This window comes from Myotis lucifugus, unplaced genomic scaffold (assembly GCF_000147115.1).
Source record: "Myotis lucifugus unplaced genomic scaffold, Myoluc2.0 scaffold_9, whole genome shotgun sequence".
NCBI classification, from domain to species: Eukaryota; Metazoa; Chordata; class Mammalia; order Chiroptera; family Vespertilionidae; genus Myotis; species Myotis lucifugus.
Window position 1 is genome coordinate 11,198,815 of NW_005871057.1, and position 19,202 is coordinate 11,218,016.

The 19,202-nt window shown below is 42.7% G+C and overlaps 1 protein-coding gene across 8 annotated transcripts in view; it reads right to left on the reverse strand.

The window, feature by feature from the left end:
- KITLG (KIT ligand) overlaps positions 1-16,917 on the reverse strand; it is an 88,602-nt gene extending 71,685 nt beyond the window's left edge. For 3 of the 8 annotated variants that reach the window (XM_023749785.1, XM_023749783.1, XM_006084002.3), the window contains exon 1: positions 16,708-16,917. In XM_023749785.1, the coding sequence (XP_023605553.1) occupies positions 16,708-16,722 (15 nt within the window). In that variant the 5' untranslated portion in view covers positions 16,723-16,917. Of the gene's footprint in view, positions 1-12,217; positions 12,339-14,408; positions 14,514-16,707 lie in introns of those variants that run through there. The other 5 variants (XM_023749777.1, XM_023749780.1, XM_023749779.1 and 2 more) reach the window with 4 other exon arrangements.
- Between the last annotated feature and the right edge of the window lie 2,285 nt (positions 16,918-19,202).

Below are 19,202 nucleotides of genomic sequence, written 5' to 3' on the forward strand. Positions count from 1 at the left end.
GCCTGGCCTGCAACCTCTCCCAATCCGGGACCCCTTGGGATATGTCGGAGAGCCTGTTTTGGCCCAATCCCACTCAATACAGGAGCTGCCCCCTGGTGGTCAGTGCACTCCCACAAGGGGGAGCGCTGCTCAGCCAGAAGCCAGGCTCACGGCTGGCAAGTGCAGCAGCGGTGGCGGGAGCCTCTCCTGCCTCCATGGAAGCACTAAGGTTGACTGCTGTCAGTCGGACATCCTCCAAGGGCTCCCAGACTGTGAAAGGGCGCAGGCCAGGCTGAGGGAACCGCCCCCCTCCCAGTACACAAATTTCATGCACTGGGCCTCTAGTTTAGTATAAAATGCAACTATAACTTTCTCCCTGTTTCCCCAATGAGCTGTAATCCCTCAAAATTTCTTAAACAGCCATTCATAAAAAAATTAATCATGGTGATTTGGCACTGGAAATACACACGGAATGTGATTTCATTTGAGAGCAAACATGTTCAGAAGTGATAACACTGGTTGAGCTTTCAAATGCTAATCTTATCTCTTCCCAAAGCATTGGCTAACTGTTCTCTATCTGTCATCAGTAGGCAAAACAAACAAACAAACAAACACCTCAGAGAACCGAATCTGACCCATTCCTAGTTTGACTAAAGAATAAAATCAGCCACCTTTTCTTCAGAGTAATATGGGCATAGGATTTCTGCTCTCCTCTCACATGACTTGTTTTCTGTTATTCAGCTTTTCCACCGTGATATCCAGGCAGTTATGCTTACCATTCTACACAATTCCAGTTGTAGGAGGAGACTCCGAATTCAGTAGAGAAAAGAAGATATATAACAGAAACAAAAGGAGAAGGCTTTTTACAATCTATCAGCATGTGAGTACTGGCATCACACCTTTTATTATTTTTAAAAAGGTTCCGAATTAACAACCTTCAAAGTAAATGTAAGCTATTTTATGTTCTGAAATTCATCCTTGAAGAAGACTCAGGAAGATTATGAATTGAGCTCCCTAGTGTAAAAATCAAAAGAAGAATACGAAGAATATAGTTTAAACCCTCAAGTCCTTTCTCACAATCATGTTGGGGGAAAAAAAAAAGACACTTTGCTCTTTGGGCAGAAAAGAGGGTTGAGTGGGAAATAACCATCACAATCCTGTGGGCTCCTCAAAGCAGCTGCTTTGCTGAGGAATCAAATGGAGATGGAAGCATAAGTGTAAACAGGAGGACTGCGTGGAAAGCAAAGAGAGTCTCTCACCGCATGGGGGAGAATGGGGACTTACTTCCCAGGAAATGGAGAGAGGACCCTGTGAGCTGTGGATCCAGCTCAATGAAATTTAAAAGATATGTTGCAGCTGCTGTAAGATTTAGGAGCCAAATCTGCACAAACCATTTTGCACATCGACTTCATTGCTTAATTCTGGTATGTGAGCGCCTCTTCTCATTGATGGTACTCTTTGGAGCTTCTATTTGTAAACCGAGGCAGGAGGGAGACTTTGCTCTCTGGGATAGGACATTATTTAAAACTTTAAAAGCTGTATGGGTGCCAGGATTATTAACCTTTCAGTTCTACACCCAAAACCAAGATTACCTGATTGACAAAAACATACAAATAGCCCTAGCCGGTATGGCTAAGTGGATAGAGCGTCGACCTGCAGACTAAAGGTTCCCGGGTTCAATTCTGGTCAAGGGCACATGCCAGGGTTGTGGGCTCAATCCCCAGTGGGGTACATGCAGGAGGCAGCCAATCAATGATTCACTGTCATCTTTATCTTTCTCTCTCTCTCTCTCTCTCTCTCTCTCTCTCTCTCTCTCCCCCTTCCTTTCTGAAATCAATAAAAATATATTTAAAACAAAACAAAACAAACCACATTGGGGTTAAGTTTAAAAAACCACATACATACAAATAAAAAAATAGACAAAATGAAAATAGGCCATGGTACAGGTTTGTGTAACTTTTAAAAAATGTCAGAACTTTGAAAACTTGGCATCCAAAGAGTATCCTGCAAATTAATCTGCTAAGGACATAAAATCACTGTGTAGAGCACTGTGTCTTAAGGCAGTACTGTGATTGCCTTGGTAACTTCTGATCACAGATTAAATGGGTGTCTTCTAACCACAAGTGAAATTTGAAAACGTTATTTCTTGTTAATCCTCCAACTTCCTTCCTCCACGTTTAAATATATCTTTGATCTTAAGTACTAAAACATTATTTTGTTGCAATTGCTTAACCACATCTGTTTTATATCCATAAATACCATTCAGATGGAACCATCTAAAAATTCTCATATTGTCACTTTTCTGTCTTTCATGACTTTCTAGATAGAGATAATACACAACAGTAGGCAAAACTACACAACATACTGTCCTTGTCTATTGCACTGGCTAACTATTAACCAGCACAAACTGTGGAAAAATATATGAAAGGAAGCATTTTGAAGGGGTGGGGAGGCGGTAATTTGGGAAGAAGAATCCATTTACTGTATGGGTCAGTCTTATTATTACTTATCAAAAATGTCTTATCTAGGCAAAAAAGGGAAGATGACAGCAGCACCAAGCAAGGGATTAGGAGGAGCACAGAGATCAGATTTCATGATTCTAGTTGTGAGATGCTGTGCAACTTGCTCAACCTCTCTAAGCCCACCTTCCCCTTCTATAAAATAGAATAATCACACTACCACCCTCACAGGTGGAGAGAATTAGGGGAGATAAAACGTGCAACCCACACACTTAGCTCGGAACCTCACACATTGAATGAGCATCAAAATCAACATTTCCTTCTTCATCATCAACAGCACTATGTCTTAAAATCTTTTCTGGCTCATCAACCCTTTAAACATCTGAATTTAGCAAGCACCAGCTGGTACTTGCCATTCAATCACTGTGTTATTTCCTCAAAGATGCCAAGCAACTTGCCCCAGCTTCATCTTTTTAAAATCCTGGTCTCCACTCTCTTCTACAACCCAAGTGGCCCATTTATTACTTCTCCCTCCGAGCAGAATTATATTTGAAGAATGTGTGTTTGTGTAGAGCAGTGTTGCGTGCACAGTTAGGTTTGCTTCCTATAGCCATCCTACCAGCAGTTCTAAATTTCCTCCTACCTTCCAAGTCACCGCCTCGCCGTCAACCAAATGTCAGCGAGGTCAGGAAGCACAAAGTTGCTAAATACCCACATCCATTAGTAGAATGCTGCTACACATTCAGAGTGCCGATAGTAAATGATTCAGTCAAACACACACCTGGCATCATTCATTAGCTCACAGTTTGGTTCTGAAAATCTTTACCAAGATGTTGGTGCCGTGCCACCAGCTAGGGGTACCAACATGAGGCGATTCAGGCAGGTAGACAGGTAAGTAAAATGATGTGTTCTGTATGTTTTAAGCACACAATTTTTCTTAATGCTAGAGGAGCACAGGGTAAGATCACTAAACACAGTGGGGATGGGGGCAGGGAAGAAGGGCAAACAGACATGAGGAAGGGTTTCTGTGAGGAGGCATCATCTCAGCTAGACAACTGGAGAGGCTGTCAGGGCCTCTGAGACTAAGTGGTGAGTTCGCAACTGTACCACTGTTCACAGTTAGGTGACACTGGAATGAAATTTACCGTCCGGGGAGTGGCAGAGATAAGCACCAGCCACATCACAGAGAACCTGTATATTGTTGAGGGTTTGGACTTTACCCTTCAGGTAATGCAACGTCATTGGAGGATTTGAACCAAGGTAGATGCATGGTCAGCCTTCCATCATAACTCCAGATGGTATGTGTGAGAGAGAATTTTTAAAATTACAGAATTCACCATTCGTTTTGTTGGATAATGAAATGAATACCTGGGAGGGACTAAACCATATACCAACACCACACGGCTGGATCTTGTGCTGTCAGCACATTCTTGTCTTTCCTGTATTACCTCTCAAATGCCAGGACACGAATTTTCAGGGAAAGATGCAACATTAGGCCCCTTTGTAATCCAGCTCTTCTAAGCAATTTTTAAAAATAATTCAGGCCAATGACTCTGTCTCATTCTACTTTAGTCCTTAAAAGAATGAACCTAACTTCGTTTTTTCCTTTTTCTGATTTAAAGAGATTTTTCAATTCTTGATTTTACAGTCTTGATTCGAGTTTTTTGTCTTAGATCCTACTCTGAACTCACACATTTCCACATTTCTGGGTTGGTTACTTGGTTGTTGAGGTAGCAATAGTCAAAGATTCAGTCAAGAAACCTCTAGAAAAAGCCTTTAAGTTGTACAATGTCAGAAAACAGAAGCTGTTTTCTGTCACAAATGCTTGAACAAGTCAGCACTCCATCAAAAGGAATATAACAGTTTAATGTTCTGTCAGAGAATGGAATGCGTGTTTACCTGAAGTAATGGCCTGATAAAAGGAACTCGAGTCTGTCTTGACGGAAACAAAACTTACTCAAAGATTAACCTGGACAATCAATCCCTTAAACTCTAAACACAATCGCCCATAAGAAAATAAACCCTGAATTCGTAATGAAAACAATCCCAAACTGTTGATCATACACACTTACTAAATTCAACACATACCGCCCCCTCCCCACGCCCCAAGAAAGGGACTGTAAATTTAAAAGTGAATTTTGCTTGACAGCAGCTAACATTTACCTAGGTTTTCTGGATATCTGGCACGGTACTAGCCCTTCTCATGTCTTGGCTCATTTAATCCTCACAACCACCTAAAGAGTTAGACACCATTATAAACCTCATTTTACAAATGAGAAAATCAGAATGTTAGCAGAATTAAGTGACTTAGAGTCATCCAAAAGAGGTGACTCCAGATCTGAGTCTGCAAAGTTATTAATACATACTATACATAAAATAGTTTGAGGCTCCTTTTGGAAGACATTAATTAACACAAAGCTTTTTAGATTTTTTCATCACTCAAGGTTTAGAAGGATAATATGACCCTAGGCCTATGAATGGAACCTCCTGGTCTGTAGAGAACTGCTCTATCCATCACCTCTTTGCCTCTTACAACTTATGAGGCAGCCAAGGCCTGTGTTAGCATCCTTAGTTTCAAAGATCCATGCTGACCGAGATCCAGACCCTTCACTAATCTCAGATCACAGTTACATAATCTCATTTCCCATAATCAGCCCTAATCTCTCCGTGCTTTTCAATGGCCGAGGGTTTTTAATTACTACAGCCGTCACACAAAAGTAGCAAACAGACAGAGTAGAAGTCTGATCTGTCTGCTGGCATAATCCAGTCCCTAAAGATTAGAGACACCACTTACTGAACATCAGTTCTGGGTCAAAGTCCACATATTATCTCATTTAATCTTTGTATTCTTCTATGTACTGTTACCCCAGTAGACACATGAGGGCACTGGGGCCTAGAGGAAGAAAGTAAATAGCATGCGCATGGTCTTGGTGAATAATGGAGCTGGGACTTAGGCCGCATTCTCTCTGACTCCAAAGTCCACGCTCCTTCAAGTGTCTGTGAGATCAATGGGTCAAACACTGTGCGCAAACAGAATTTACGGTATAGCTGGAAAACATGGATGAGGTCTGGAAAATACTTTTTTATCATAGTAAAAATCTGCGAGGGCCAGCTACAAGACAGGTATACAGCATATTGTTCCTAGGTTAAAAAGGTAAAGAAGGAAGGGGACCAGAAGAAGAGGGAGGGGGTGAAAGGAGTAGGGAGGAAAGTCGGGGGAAGAAGGGAGAGAGGAAAGGTGCAAAGTATCATTAGTACATTTTACAGAAGAGGAAATTCAGGTAGGAAAAGGTGAAGCAAAGTTAAGTAATTTGCATAGGATCTCTTGGCAAGCTGGAGTCAAGAACCAGAGGTAAAACCTAGGTGCTTTTGACCCAAAAGCCATACTCTTTCCATTCTCCCTTGACAAGGGGCTATCTTTCTGTTAATGCGAAAAATGACCTCTCCTCCCCGATAGGGAAAAGTAGGACATCACTCACCAATTCATGAGAAGGACTCATGTTCGGGCCCCCCCAATTCTAGGGACAGCATAGAGTTCAGGAATGCAGGCTCTGGTGCTGGCCACCTGGCTCGGAAGCCAGCTCCTGTGTGCAGTTCGCGCGGTGACCTTGGCACATGATAGAAAGAAGTAACCGCGCTCTAGGTGAACTATCTGGAGATACCATTATACACACTTAGCTCTTTTTCTGGTTTTGGTATAGTAGGGAATGAAAACAATCCAATTATTCAGGACTGCAGTGGATGGAAAGCCCGAGTTCTTTGGATAAATGGCTCCAGCTTTCCCTTCCATTCAGACAGTGGGGACTTTTAAAGGCACTTTCTCTCAGACAGGAGGCACCACACTGATAAGCTTACCAATTGCTGAAGGCTAAGGATAACAGTAAACGTTTATTTAGTACTTCCCATGTGCAAGTGCTGGACGGAGGGCTTTCCTGTGGATTGTTTCACTGAATCTTCATGACCGTCTTTGAGAAGTGTACTCTTGCTGTCCATGTTTTGTAGCTGTGGAAACGGAGGCTCAGAGATCTCGTGCTGAGCCAACCACAGCAGGCTGTCCAGCTGCGGGCTGCTCGGTCCACCATACCTCTGCCGTGCTGTGTCCATCATCTGTGTTCAGATGATGCCAGGACCTTTCAGCTGACACTTTTGTTTCCGCTAAACCTGGTGAGTAAGTCCCATAGCGATGCTGCTGACAAGGTGTTCCCGTGGTCATTTATTTAAAAAATCGTAGTGTTAAAGCAGAAAATGAATGACAGAGCAAAGGTCCTAACTTGAGTGGCTGGTAGTTTTGAAAAACAGGCAGAAGCATAAAGATATCATTATTAAATAGTTTTCTAATATGCTCACAGGCACTTAGAGTGTACTATTTTGCAACACCATCTTAAAATATTTTAAAACCTGCCCTCTGCAGACAAGAGTACAATTTTATTTGAAAGACACCAAGGTTTAGACAGTAATTCTTAATTCCATAAAGTAAAATGGCCCTTTTACCGTTTATAAGGGCCCCCCCGAAAGACACCAAGGTTTAGACAGTAATTCTTAATTCCATAAAGTAAAATGGCCCTTTTACCGTTTATAAGGGCCCCCCCGCACAGCAGGCAGATGAGGCACCCATTTGACAGCTGAGGAGACTGAGGGAGAGGCAGGTGCCCTGACTGTGTGAGCGTTGTTGCTCCCACAACCATTTACCCTCCTGGTGGGACTAAGGAGCTGGGTCAGAGCTACCTGTCCCTCACCCAGAAGCTCAGCTTTCCTGCTCAGTCTTCCCCATATAAGACTAAAAGCTATCATCTCCACAGACAAATTAAAACCAAAAAAGTTCACACTGTACAGACTGCACGTCTATGTATGTATACCTAAATATGGCTAAGTGGAATCGAGTCTTTAGAATTCAACAGCCTTGGCTTCACATCCAAGATTTTCTGCTTACTTGCATTTTATTCTTCTTTTAATTTGGGGCACATTTTCTTAAACTCTCTGAACTTTAAGTTCCTTATTTGTTTAAGAAAGTGATATCAACAATAGTATTTACTTCATAACTTTTGGGGGCTAGAATCAAATGAGACGTACCCGTGCTGTTTGCACCTCATCGTGGTGCGTAATCAACAAGTATATATTAACTTATCAACTGCTCTTACTATTTCCTTATTCAATAAGCTGCTTTCTCTTTTTAAGCTGCTTGTCATTTGGACTATTTTGTATAACTTTCCTTTCACGGGAAGGGGATAAAGGTAAAGGAGATAAAATTGAAGGAAAATTTTGTTTAATTTGCTAAGAGTACTTATGAGTGTTAAAGAAGGCAGATAACATAAGGAAGTAATGCCATTAATCTCTAAGGATTATTTTATTTATTCATGCAAAAGCAGAAATGGCTAACAATGAATGTATTTCTTACAGCATTTGGATTTGCTATAATATTTCATGATTCATTATTTTAGCAGAAAAGGAACTGATTATGTACTAAGTATAAGTCGTTGTGCCCTTAGATAGTCCATCTCACTTAATCAATACAACTAATAGGTGGTTATTTCTGTACCCATTTTAAAGATAGGGAAAGTAAAGTTCAGAGAAAAATACCCACTGAAGGTCACATAACTTAGTCCATGGCAGAACCAATACTACATTTGATCTATAATTCAATCCAATGTTTTCTGTTTTCTCACATGGCCTCCAGTTTTGCTTAGTAAATGATATTGCATATTCATGGAAAACAATGCTCTATATGGTGAACAAAGTAACCTTTATAATCATCAACCAAACACATTTGTGTATATAATAGAGCCAGCACAGTAGTTAAAAATGTACTTTGTTTTGCCCTGGCTGGTGTGGCTCAGTTGGAATGTCAGCCCATACATCAAAAGGTGGAGGGTTCTATTCCCGGTCAGGGCAAATACCCAGGTTGTGTGTTGAAACTCCAGTCAGGGAATCTACTGGGGGTAGCCAATTGATGATGTTTCTCACATCAATGTTTCTCTTTCTCCCCTCTCTCTTCCTCTCTCTAAAATCAATTTAAACATTTTTTAAAAATTTGCCCTGTTTAACAAAAGAAAAGAAAAGGAAAAAAGCCTCAAAAAAGTATATCAGCACCTAACAACCTGAATCAGGCATTTACTCTTTCCACAACACGATGAGTACCTGATATGAGCCACTCTGCTAGGCAACTGGAATTATGAAAATTTTTCATCCCACAACCTAATTTTGTCCAAATTCTATCACTGGCAGCTGTTTCTAATATCTGAATTGCATTTGCTTTTGATTCCATGTTCCTGTAAACAGAATTTGTATCTCTGATGTGCTAAACAAGCCACACTAACGCACTGTGGCTGTGCCAGCTAAATCTCTTTGGGTGTTATTCTTGGCAATAAACACTTGGAGTTGGCAGAGGAAGGACCTTATCTGAATTTCCTCATCTGTGAAATGGGATTTAAAAAAAAAAAAAAACCTGTACCTACCTCCCAGAAGAAAAGTTCTCCCAATTAATTAATCTTGGAACTGTTTTCTACGGAGTGCCACTCTGGTTGATCTTATTAGCAGGGTAATTTGGTTTTATAAAGCAATGATGGAAACTCTTTAAAATGGCTACACATTTAAATGTCAAAATTTGACACACACACTACAGTAAATCCTTTCCTTCATGCTGAATCATTTATGTGTGACATTTGTACAGACGCAGAACAATAAATGATCAAATCGCTTTTGAATTTAAAAGTCTATTAAAATTGTTTAAGAATAAAAAAAGATTCAAGTTTCAAAAGGGGAGAAAAAGGCAGCCCACTATTTTCTAAGTATTATTAAGGTATAGAGTATGGCACATTACCAAAAAAAAAAAAATACATGTACTAAAGTTTTAAAAATACTTTCCTGGGCAGGGGTTAAGGATATTGTTTTAATGTTATAATTTGTTGCAAAACAATGAAAGAATAACATAAACCCTATTTTGTAGTGCTTTTGTACATAAAATTAATGTCATACAATATTAAAAACATGCTAATAACCTCTCTTTCATTTTTCATGAATGTTTTCTAATGCCTTTATTATCTCTGCATTTCAATGCCCATTTTGGACCACCTGGAGGCAGAAAGCGCAAGCAATGCACCCTATCTAACAAGCAGGATTCCATGTCAGAGCCAGTCCTCCGCTTAACAGAACACATCAGAGGCCTCTGAGTAGGCCTGGCCGAATAGAGCAGCTTTCTAAACTGCCAGAGATCCAAACTAAAGCAATCACAGAGGTTTTCGCTGGTCATCAAAAATGGAAATCCCTAATGTGTTGACTATTTCAGAAGCATTAAATTGTAGGTTTACATAGAACCATAAATAATGATGTGTGACTGCTGAGGTTTGTTTTGTAATCCCTGGGTTTTCTAGATGACATTAGAAATCACTTTATATGAAACACTTTTACCCTTCCTCCCTCCTCTTCATCTCAAGTTCAGCAGTTAATGTAAATCTGAACAGCCATCCATATGTCCTGAACAACACGTGCCAGGACAGGAGCAAGGAATTTAGAACACAACCCATTTCTCTGCAACGCTCTGCTTGGAAATCAAGGAATCCGTGTGCTTTCACAGGCAGTCGTCTAGAAAGGCCTCGAGAAAGGGACTCCCAGGAAACAGCAGAAAACCGGCATAAGGGGGTCCCTCACAAAAGACAGCCCCTATTAAATTGTAATTCTTTGAGGTTTGACTCAAAACCCTCAACTACCCTTTAGGACCACATTCTAAGCCAGTTGTGAGATACACTTGAATGGAAAGACTGCTGGCTTCAGAGATTTTATGTCAAGTTGAAAAAGAGGCAAAAGTTCTAAGCACCCACAGTGCTTTTGTTCAGAAGATGAAATTCTGCTCTTGAAAGGGCAACAGAGTATGTGCAAACAAGGCCAACACCAGGCCCCCCATCCTACTGTGCTGGGTCCTCCCAGGTCTGCAGCCTGCCACACTATGTGTTTGGACGAGGGGGGGGATGAGGGGGGGCTTCTGCAAAGGCGAAGGAGGCTGAGGCTTTCTTTTTCAAGTGAACGCTGAGGATGGGTTTGCTCTTGCTCTTTTGTGCGCTTTTGCATTGTCACCCTAGAGAGCAAAGGCATTCTTTGAAGGGCAACTGCCCATTTTGAGTGACTCTCTGTGCACCCGGAACACAGAAAAGGCACCCTGGCTGCCGCCCTTCATGCCCACATTCTAATCCACAGCCCTGAAAGCACCAAGGCAACAGCTACACCTGCAGAGGCACGTGCTGAATTCCCCCACCCAGATCACGAAGGAGAGCTACCGCTGCCTCTGTATGTGCTTTCAGTGGGCAGCTCTCTAGGCTCTGCCTGTGCTTAGAGGAGAACAGAGTCACTGTCACTGCCACTGCTCAATTTTCTGAAGAATCCCTGCTCTCTTGGCCGGCGCAGGGGTCCAGCTGATGTTCCAATAGTCTCCTGTCAACAATGAGAAAGGACTGTCATGGCTTCTGATGGCTGAGGAAAACCAGCTGCTGGCTACTGGGCTTGCCCCAACTCTCCAGTGAGGACAGTTCTAGAGAGAAGCTCAGGAAAGGAGGTAGGTGAGAGGTGTCCTGAGAGGGTACTGAACCTGCGAAAATCCTCAGCCAAGTGCCTTCCACAAGAACAGTCTTTCCCTGAGGCAGCAGGCCTGCTCCCTCCTTTTCCAGCCCGTGTTGCCGGCTGCAGACCCCCTCCTCTTCCCTGGCTTCTGAGGGTTCATGCTAGGGAGTGGGCCAGAGATACTACTAAGATCAGTGACTCGCCCAGGACTTGTCCAAGACTTGCCTAAGCCTCAGTGTCTGCTGGCGCTGGAGCGAGAGCCAAGCACAGGACCCATTCCCCCACGCTCCCCACCAATGCCTTTCTGCTACGTGATCAGATTCCCTCCATGGCTACTGCATGCTCCCAGACACTGCAGACGGCAGGAGCACAAGAGACACGCAGGCCCAGGGAGGCACTCACTACCTTTGTGAGCCTATCTCCTCTGGTCGCCTGCCTTTGCCTTAGGATCCTTCCTTACGGAGAGGATTTAAAGATCAGAAGAGAGAAAGTAACAGTGGATACTGCTTACATAGCAAAGTGTAAATACCATTCTTGTTAGAGAGAAATGCCAAGGAGCAGGTGAAATGGCTAAAAGCAGAACAGTCTAAATTTAAACCTCTTTCTCCCCATTGGCTGGGTCATAATCATAAAATAATGGCTATCATTTATTTTCACACCAAAACAATGGCTACACAAATCTCAGAACCAAAGGGTGCTTAAATGCCATCTGGTTCAAGCCTCTATTTCACTAGTACCTTCAAAATTTTAGAACTGGAAGGCACTTAGAAATCGCCTAGTTCTACTTTCTCATTTTACAGTTGAGGAAACTGAGGTTGGAAGAGATTCAAATCTCTTTCCAAAGTTCCACAACTTAGTATCCAGCCTAATAAAAGAACTCCATCCCCTAATATCCAAGTCAATGTGGCTGCTTAGGAAAACAGTGAAATGTAGCCAAAGACAAAGACAGAAACATAAAAAACAGTCTTCCTTTAGATGACACACATTGAGATCTCAAAAAAAGAACCATGAGGCGTAATTATAAGAAAATCACTCCTCACCTCCTTTTTTTTTTTTTCTGGACAGAGGAAATAGAGATGTGATAATAACAATTCCCTCAAACTCCCAACCCCTGTTAACAGTTCTTCCTGTGCCCATAGTCAAGTAAAAAGGAAAAACACATTTTGCAGCATCTAAAAATCAGTGAGGATACAGTCAATGGTTTCTATGAGACAAAGTCTATACAAACTAACCTTGAAAACAGCATACATTATAAAAGCATCCTGGTGTTGCCTCAATTTGTTTCATAAATGTTCTGACTACACAGGTGACTTACACCCAAAAGCAGTCCCCTGCAGCTGTTGGATTCATGTACTAGAAAAAAAGATAAAAGATCACTCCTAAGATTGATTTGCAGCCAAATGCCTTACCCTAATTTGCAAAAGGGAACATTAAGGTAATCAGGAAAAGGAAAACAAAAATCTCCCAAACTTGCATAATGGATAAAAATGTCACGCATGTTGCCTGGGAAAGACAAAAAGGATACCGTGCAGAAATGAATGCATGGCCTCAATCAGAAGAGCAAGTGCAAGAACACCAGGGATAGGATGCTAAGTCTCCAGTTCAAAACAAAATAAACCCTCAGCATCACACCAGGGGAACTCAGAAAGCAAGAGTGTGAAAATATGGAAGTGAATCAGAGATGGTGATAATATTTCCATTTTCTATTTCTTTTTTCAATTCTAATTTTCTCACTCATTTTTACTTTTAAAGAATTTAACATCCTTGATGCCACATATAGCCTTTGTTTTCATACATTCCTAATTTGCTGTGTGTTCATTACAGTCTATAAACAGACATCAGCCTGGAATGGGCAGCACTGAATCCACAAATTCAGATTTGTCTGTTTTCCTGGTGAAGCACCATTTACCTGCAATAGTCAGTTTTTCTCTGGTTGTTAAGTTAACCAGCAGGCAATTCTCTTCTCAGGAACAACAAATCCAGACTGTAACTACAGTAAGCCACTGTGCTGGGATAAAGATATATATATATAGTCTCCTTTAATCCTTACAACCCCCATGTGAGAAAACTCTTTATGACTATTTTATAACCATCATACAGATTACAAAATGCAATTCCCAAGAAGTTTAACCATTTGCCTAAGGTCATTTATCTCACCAGTGGTAAAACAGGAATTGGAATCTAAGTCTTCAAAAGCTAGAGCTAGATGACACACACTGTGTGTCCACGACACCTGAGGCGCTCCCTAGCCATGGGTGGGAAGGGCACGTGAGTGCAGACCATGCATCAAACCTCCAATATTCAGACCAGCCATTTGGGCAGGGATTTTTTTTTTCTTCCTGGTGATGGAAAGATGTCAATCACCTACCATTAAAGAACAAACGTGACTCGCAATTTGCTATGTTCAAATCAGCAGTTAGACATAAATAAAATTTAGCAATTTTAATTGGTTTGGCACAGGCCTTCAGATTTCCATATGGTTATTTCCTTGTTTTATGTTAAATGTAATTGACTTAGCACTTGAATTTTAAAATCTTGGCAGAACGTATCAATTAAAAGCTACACAAAATAGAATTACTCAAAGCACACACTCTAAATTGAGTGACTCTAAGGATAAGATGAAAATATGCTCTTTTCATAATTTTTTTCCTACAAACTTGCATTATCACCCAAAATATCATCCTCATATAGACAATAGAGGGATGTCTTCTTGGAACAACAAAAGCTAAAAAGTAGTCTATTTGCTTCTCTGAGAACTAATGTATGCTTAAAATGGCCTTTTTTTACACTGTTTGCAAGATGGATTTTTTTTCTTAATGTTTTTAAAACTGATAGCAGTAAGGAAAACTCTCACAAACCATCTGAAAACTAAAATGTGAGTACATCAATAAATCGGGCATCAGGCCCATTAAGTTGATAGGCACTTTTTAAAATGGTCTTGAAAAATATACTGTCCAATTGTTATTTAATATACAGAGTGTTATATTAAAATAAATGATTATTGATCGAAATAGATGTTCTTTCTGAACCTAAGCCACAATTTCCTTCAAACTGCAAAACCATATAATATAAATAAAATGCAATCAGAAATCTGAAAAATGCAAAATGCATTCATTTCTGTAGACTTGTGGTTAAATTTGTTATAATTGCTCCTCATAGGTATTGTCCATGTAATTATTTTCTTAATGCTAAAGTCCATTACAAATGCTAAATAAATGAAAGAATCATTTATTGAACCTCAATTGTTTCTTGATGGAATTTTCACACTTATTTAGCTTAACTGAAAGGCCAGAACATCTGGTGCACCCGTGATTCTTGGAGAGCTGCATAACTGCAATTAAAGTTTACTATTATTATTACTTTTATTAAGTTCTAATTTTATATCTTGGGTAATATATACTAAGAGAGCAAAAAACTGTTTACCTTAAAATAGAACTCTCCTATTGAGGCCATCTTTATAAATGACCATTGAAACTATTGATTTAGTAGATACCCTTGCTGGCAATTCATCTTACTTCTTAATATCTGATGTCCTCATGCTACTCTCCATCCATCCAGAGTTACACAGGAAGTTTCTTGTACCTTTTGGATTAGAAAATTTAGCAATATTAACAAGGATCCAATCCCTCTCCCCCTCATTTCCACAGATTATGTTATTGATTTCATACTATTTCTAGTGTCCCCCTTTTCAGTGGCAAGAATGTGGAATCGCTAGAAGTATCTATCCTTAAAGGAGACCTTGAAGGTCATTAGAGCCCAGGCAATGAATGCCTTCATTCAGCAAGGGCACTGCCCTCCTATGCCTGCAAGTCCTTTAACATCAGCAAGTTCCCCCAAAGGGCTTGCACTTTAACTTGGTCTGAGCAGGTCACATTTCTAAAATATTTAGCTATCTCAAATGACCCTGGTCGGCAGCACTGAGTCACTAACACCACGGCGTTTCAGGGTAGATTGACCTCTTTCCAGTTTTCAATGGAATTACTCCATGTAATCAGATTTACACAGCCATTTAATCAAAGTGAGAAGGAAGATTACAGAGCTCACATGTGTTTCGCAAAGCAAGGGTGCAAGGATCATCAATCCTACTGACACTCAAAGTGACATGATAGTATGTCGCCCTCCTTTGGAGTGTTGGTCATTAACCTGATCTGTCTCCAGTGCTCTTGTTTAAATAGGAAGGTTTAGGCTCTTTTTCTGAACTGGTAGATAGAGATTTCTCCACCCAGATCTCACCACTGCCATTCATGTGAGCAGATGCTACTATAACAGGGAATGGGTTCTATGCTCGTGCATATTATTCCTGCAAAGCAGAAAACTTGTACAAATCAAGAAATTACATCGTAACCTCTCTTTCCTCGCCAGCCTTTAACACTTGCATTTCCGCAGCACACTGTGGTGACCCCAGGTGTGGCCTTCAACGCTCTGCCTATAAACCAACCTGCTTGCAAGAAGGGAACTGCACTCCCTTCCTCTCCTCTAGGCCTCTGCCCTAGAAACCTTACAAACCTTTCTGCCGGGCAATGCCCCTTCCCCCTGCTCTTTTCCACACGGATGCGATGACCTTGATTCTTCCTGATTCCTTCCAAATGTGTACATCTCCTAAGCCTAGACATCTATTGAAAATATGATACAAAGCGCACCCTTTAATACAGCATTTCCCCCACAGTGATGCCTTCATTCTGAACCGACGATTTCCCTTTCCCCCCAACACTTCTACCCCTTCGACACATTTCAGAAATTGCAATCTGGGATAGAACCTCTGGGGGGTGAAAGGGCAGCCTTACCCAACCCGGGACAGACACACACAATTCCAACGGGAAGAAGTGAGAAGAGGTGAGAACTGCGGTGGTGAAAAGAACTGTGGAGAGGAGTAACGTGGGGCCCTTTCTAAATGACAAGCCACATATCTGCTTCAGAGGGCTGCGGGATCTAATTGTACCCCTGGGCGGTGCTTTACCCAGTGATTAAGTGTATAATGCACAATTTAGCAGCACTGAGAATTACCTCAATAACTATCATTAGAGGTGCCCATTTTAAAAAAAAAAGAGAGAAACTTTCTATTCTGTAATGAAAGAAGGTGGGTGCGGTGTGGAGGTATCACCTCATCGAGAGCTCTCTGGAGAGCTCCCCCAGAGCTGCAAACCCCGCAAATGCTGCGGGGAAGCAAGTTTCCGCGGTGGGCCAGGCAGGTTCCTTGCCCCGCGGAGCGCTGCTACTAAAGGAACTCGAGGTCGGCTTCGCGCCCGCGGTGGCACCCGCGTCCCCGCGAGCCCCGAGCCCACTTGGGGGCTGCACAGAAATCTGGGTGCGAGGGCGCGCGAGCGAGTGTGGCGTACGGGGAGCTGTTTTGTAATCTCCCGGAATCCGAGGGAAAATGTCTCCCGTGCAAAGACATGCCTTTCCGTGATCACTCAAAACTCTCCGACCAAAGAGCAGATCCTTCCTCCTTACAGGAACTGCGGCTCGTACTGACAGCTCCAAACTTAACCGCTGAGGCTGCGAACTTGGCACCGGCTCCCTCTCATCACTCCCTCTCCTCCTCTCCCGGGCTCAGCCGGCCCGGGCGGCTCGGGCTCGCACGCCACGCCCGCCTCCCCCGCACCCCCTCGGCGGGTCCGGCGGGCACAGCCCGGGACGCCCAGGCAGGTAGTGCCGGGACGCGCCGGCCTCCGGGCGCGATTTTCTTGGAGAGCCGGCGAGCTCCGGGGTGCGCCCTACTCACTTGTGTCTTCTTCATAAGGAAAGGCAGCGCTGTGATCCAGCCCAGGCAGCGGTGTGGCGACTCCGTTTAGCTGTTCTGGAGCTCCAGCATATTGCACGAGCAGCGGCTGCAGATAGTCCACGCATTGGGTAGCCCGAGCGCAGCGCCCTCTCCACGGCCCGTGCTTCCCGCGGCGCTCCCGGTCCCGGCGCAAGGCGGCGAATGAAACCCCGGCCGGCGCGCCGCCAGCACTTTTATATCGCTCCCTCCCGCCTGCTCCGGACACGCCTCCTTCCCTTCCGGAGCCCCGGAGTGGCGAGTCCGGGCCCTGGCGCGGAATGGGGGGTGCGGGGGGAGGAGGGGGAGATCGGGAGGGCGTCAGAGCCGCGGGGATGGCCCAGAAGTTGGACAGATCGGGTTAAGCGCGTCCTGTTGCCTTCGGGCCCCGGACGCGCACCGGCAGGAGGCCACGAGGGCGCACGGGCTCCAAGGGCGAAGCTTAACAACCTGCAGCCGCTGCGGGCGCTGCGCGCCAGACGCGGCCAGTTCCAGCGCGGCCTCTCGGCTGCTCAGGGGCTCACCTGGCACCGCCCGGACAAGCGAAATACTTCGCCGGTTGGCGAAGGCCCGGTACAAGGGTGTTTGGGGAGAGGACTCAGGAGCCTAGCCAATAATTCACCCTGCCCCGCTCAGGGACTCAATTAGGATTTAGACCATTGTCTTACCCCTCATTTTTTTTTTAAACAATTACTTTAGTGAATAAATATTTAATAATTAAATGAATTGTTCCCTCAGGGTTAAGTATTGCTAAGGGAGGTGCTGTTTTCAGAAGGGTTCACTGCTGCTTCTTTAGAAATTAAGATTGAAAGGAAGTCTAGATTATTAACTGTGCAGGTTGCAGACACAGCCAGTGTTCTGGAAACTACTTTTTGTTAGAGAAGTTTTTCAAATCGGAAAGATCATGTAACAATAATATTAGCGAACACCATTATGTGATGCACTTAATTACATACTAGGCGTCATGCCAAGGACTTTACATAGATTATATAATTAAATCTGTTCCCCAAGCTATTGCATAGGTCCTCTCATTTTTATTCCCATTTTAAAGATGGTGAAACGGAGGCTCACAGAGGTCAGTTTCCCCAAACCACAGCTAGTAAATGGCAGAGCTTAATTTGAATCCAGTGCTCTGGCTATACAGCCTTTAAAAATTACATAAAATAAATATTTTATTGATTCTCCAAAACCCTTTTATATGTTTCTTATAACTGAAGACCATTAAAAGACATTTTAATTTTTTTTTAAAAAAAATGTTAACTAGACATTAACATCAATAATGGATTAGAACAAGAATAATGGGTAAATGTAGGAATTAGGTATTTTAATAAGAGAGTAGGTTCCAAGTTTGCCTTCATTAGTTGAGTGTGCCTTTGTTAAAAATGAATGAGCCAAACTTATAACCATGAGAGAACAAGAAACTAGGCAAAATTTGAAGCTCACTGTGTTAGTTTTCTATTGCTGCTGTAACAAATAACCATAAAACGTAATGGCTTAACACAACACAAACTTAGTATCTTACAGCTTGGAGCCATAAATCTCACTGGGCTAAGTATTGGAGAAAATCCCTTCCCTTGCCTTTTCTGGCTTCCAGAAGCTATCTACTTCTTTGGCTCATAACCTCCCTCATTGTCAAAGTCAGTAATGGTGAGTTCAATCCTTCTCACTACAAACCATTTTGACCCTCCCTTCTGCCTCTCTCTCCTACTTTTCTAAACACCCTGTGAGTACATTGGGCCCACCTGGGTAATCAGGATAATCTCCCTATTTTAGTCAGCTGACTAGCAATATTAATTCCGTCTTTGCCACATAACATAACATATTCACAAGTTCCAGGGATTCGGATGTTGACATCTTCGGAGGGCCCCTGCTCAGTCTACCACACGTAACAGCATAAGTTTGGGGAGAACGTGGAGTGGAAATGTGGACTAGATATGTCACTGTGCACCCCTTCCAGGGCTTACCTCCGAGTGGCTCTGGAGCTCCCAACTAGAAGACTACCTCCATGGTTAGGAAAATAAGTGTTTGACAAAAGGACCACAAGAAAAGTTTAAAATAATTGCCATATATATATGGTTTCAGAGGGAAGGGAGAGAGAGTTAGAAACATCAATGGTGAGAGAGAATCATTGATGGCTGTCTCCTGCATGCCCCCACTGGAGATCAAGCCTGTAACCTGGGCATGTGCCCTGACCAAGAATCTTGGTTCATAGGTCGATGCTCAACCACTGAGCCATGGCAGCCAGGCTGCTTTTACTTTTAATCAAAATAGTACTGCAGACCATTTTAAGTGGAAGTGGAAAGTGTGAAAATAGAAGCAAATATGACAGCATTGGAAAGGTAATAAAACCAGTCTTTAGGAGTAATTTTGCTCTGCCAGAGTTTCAAAACAGTTGAACATATATGATGCACGAAGGATCTACACTACTGAAATGTGTCATGTGGCCTAACAGAAAGGGA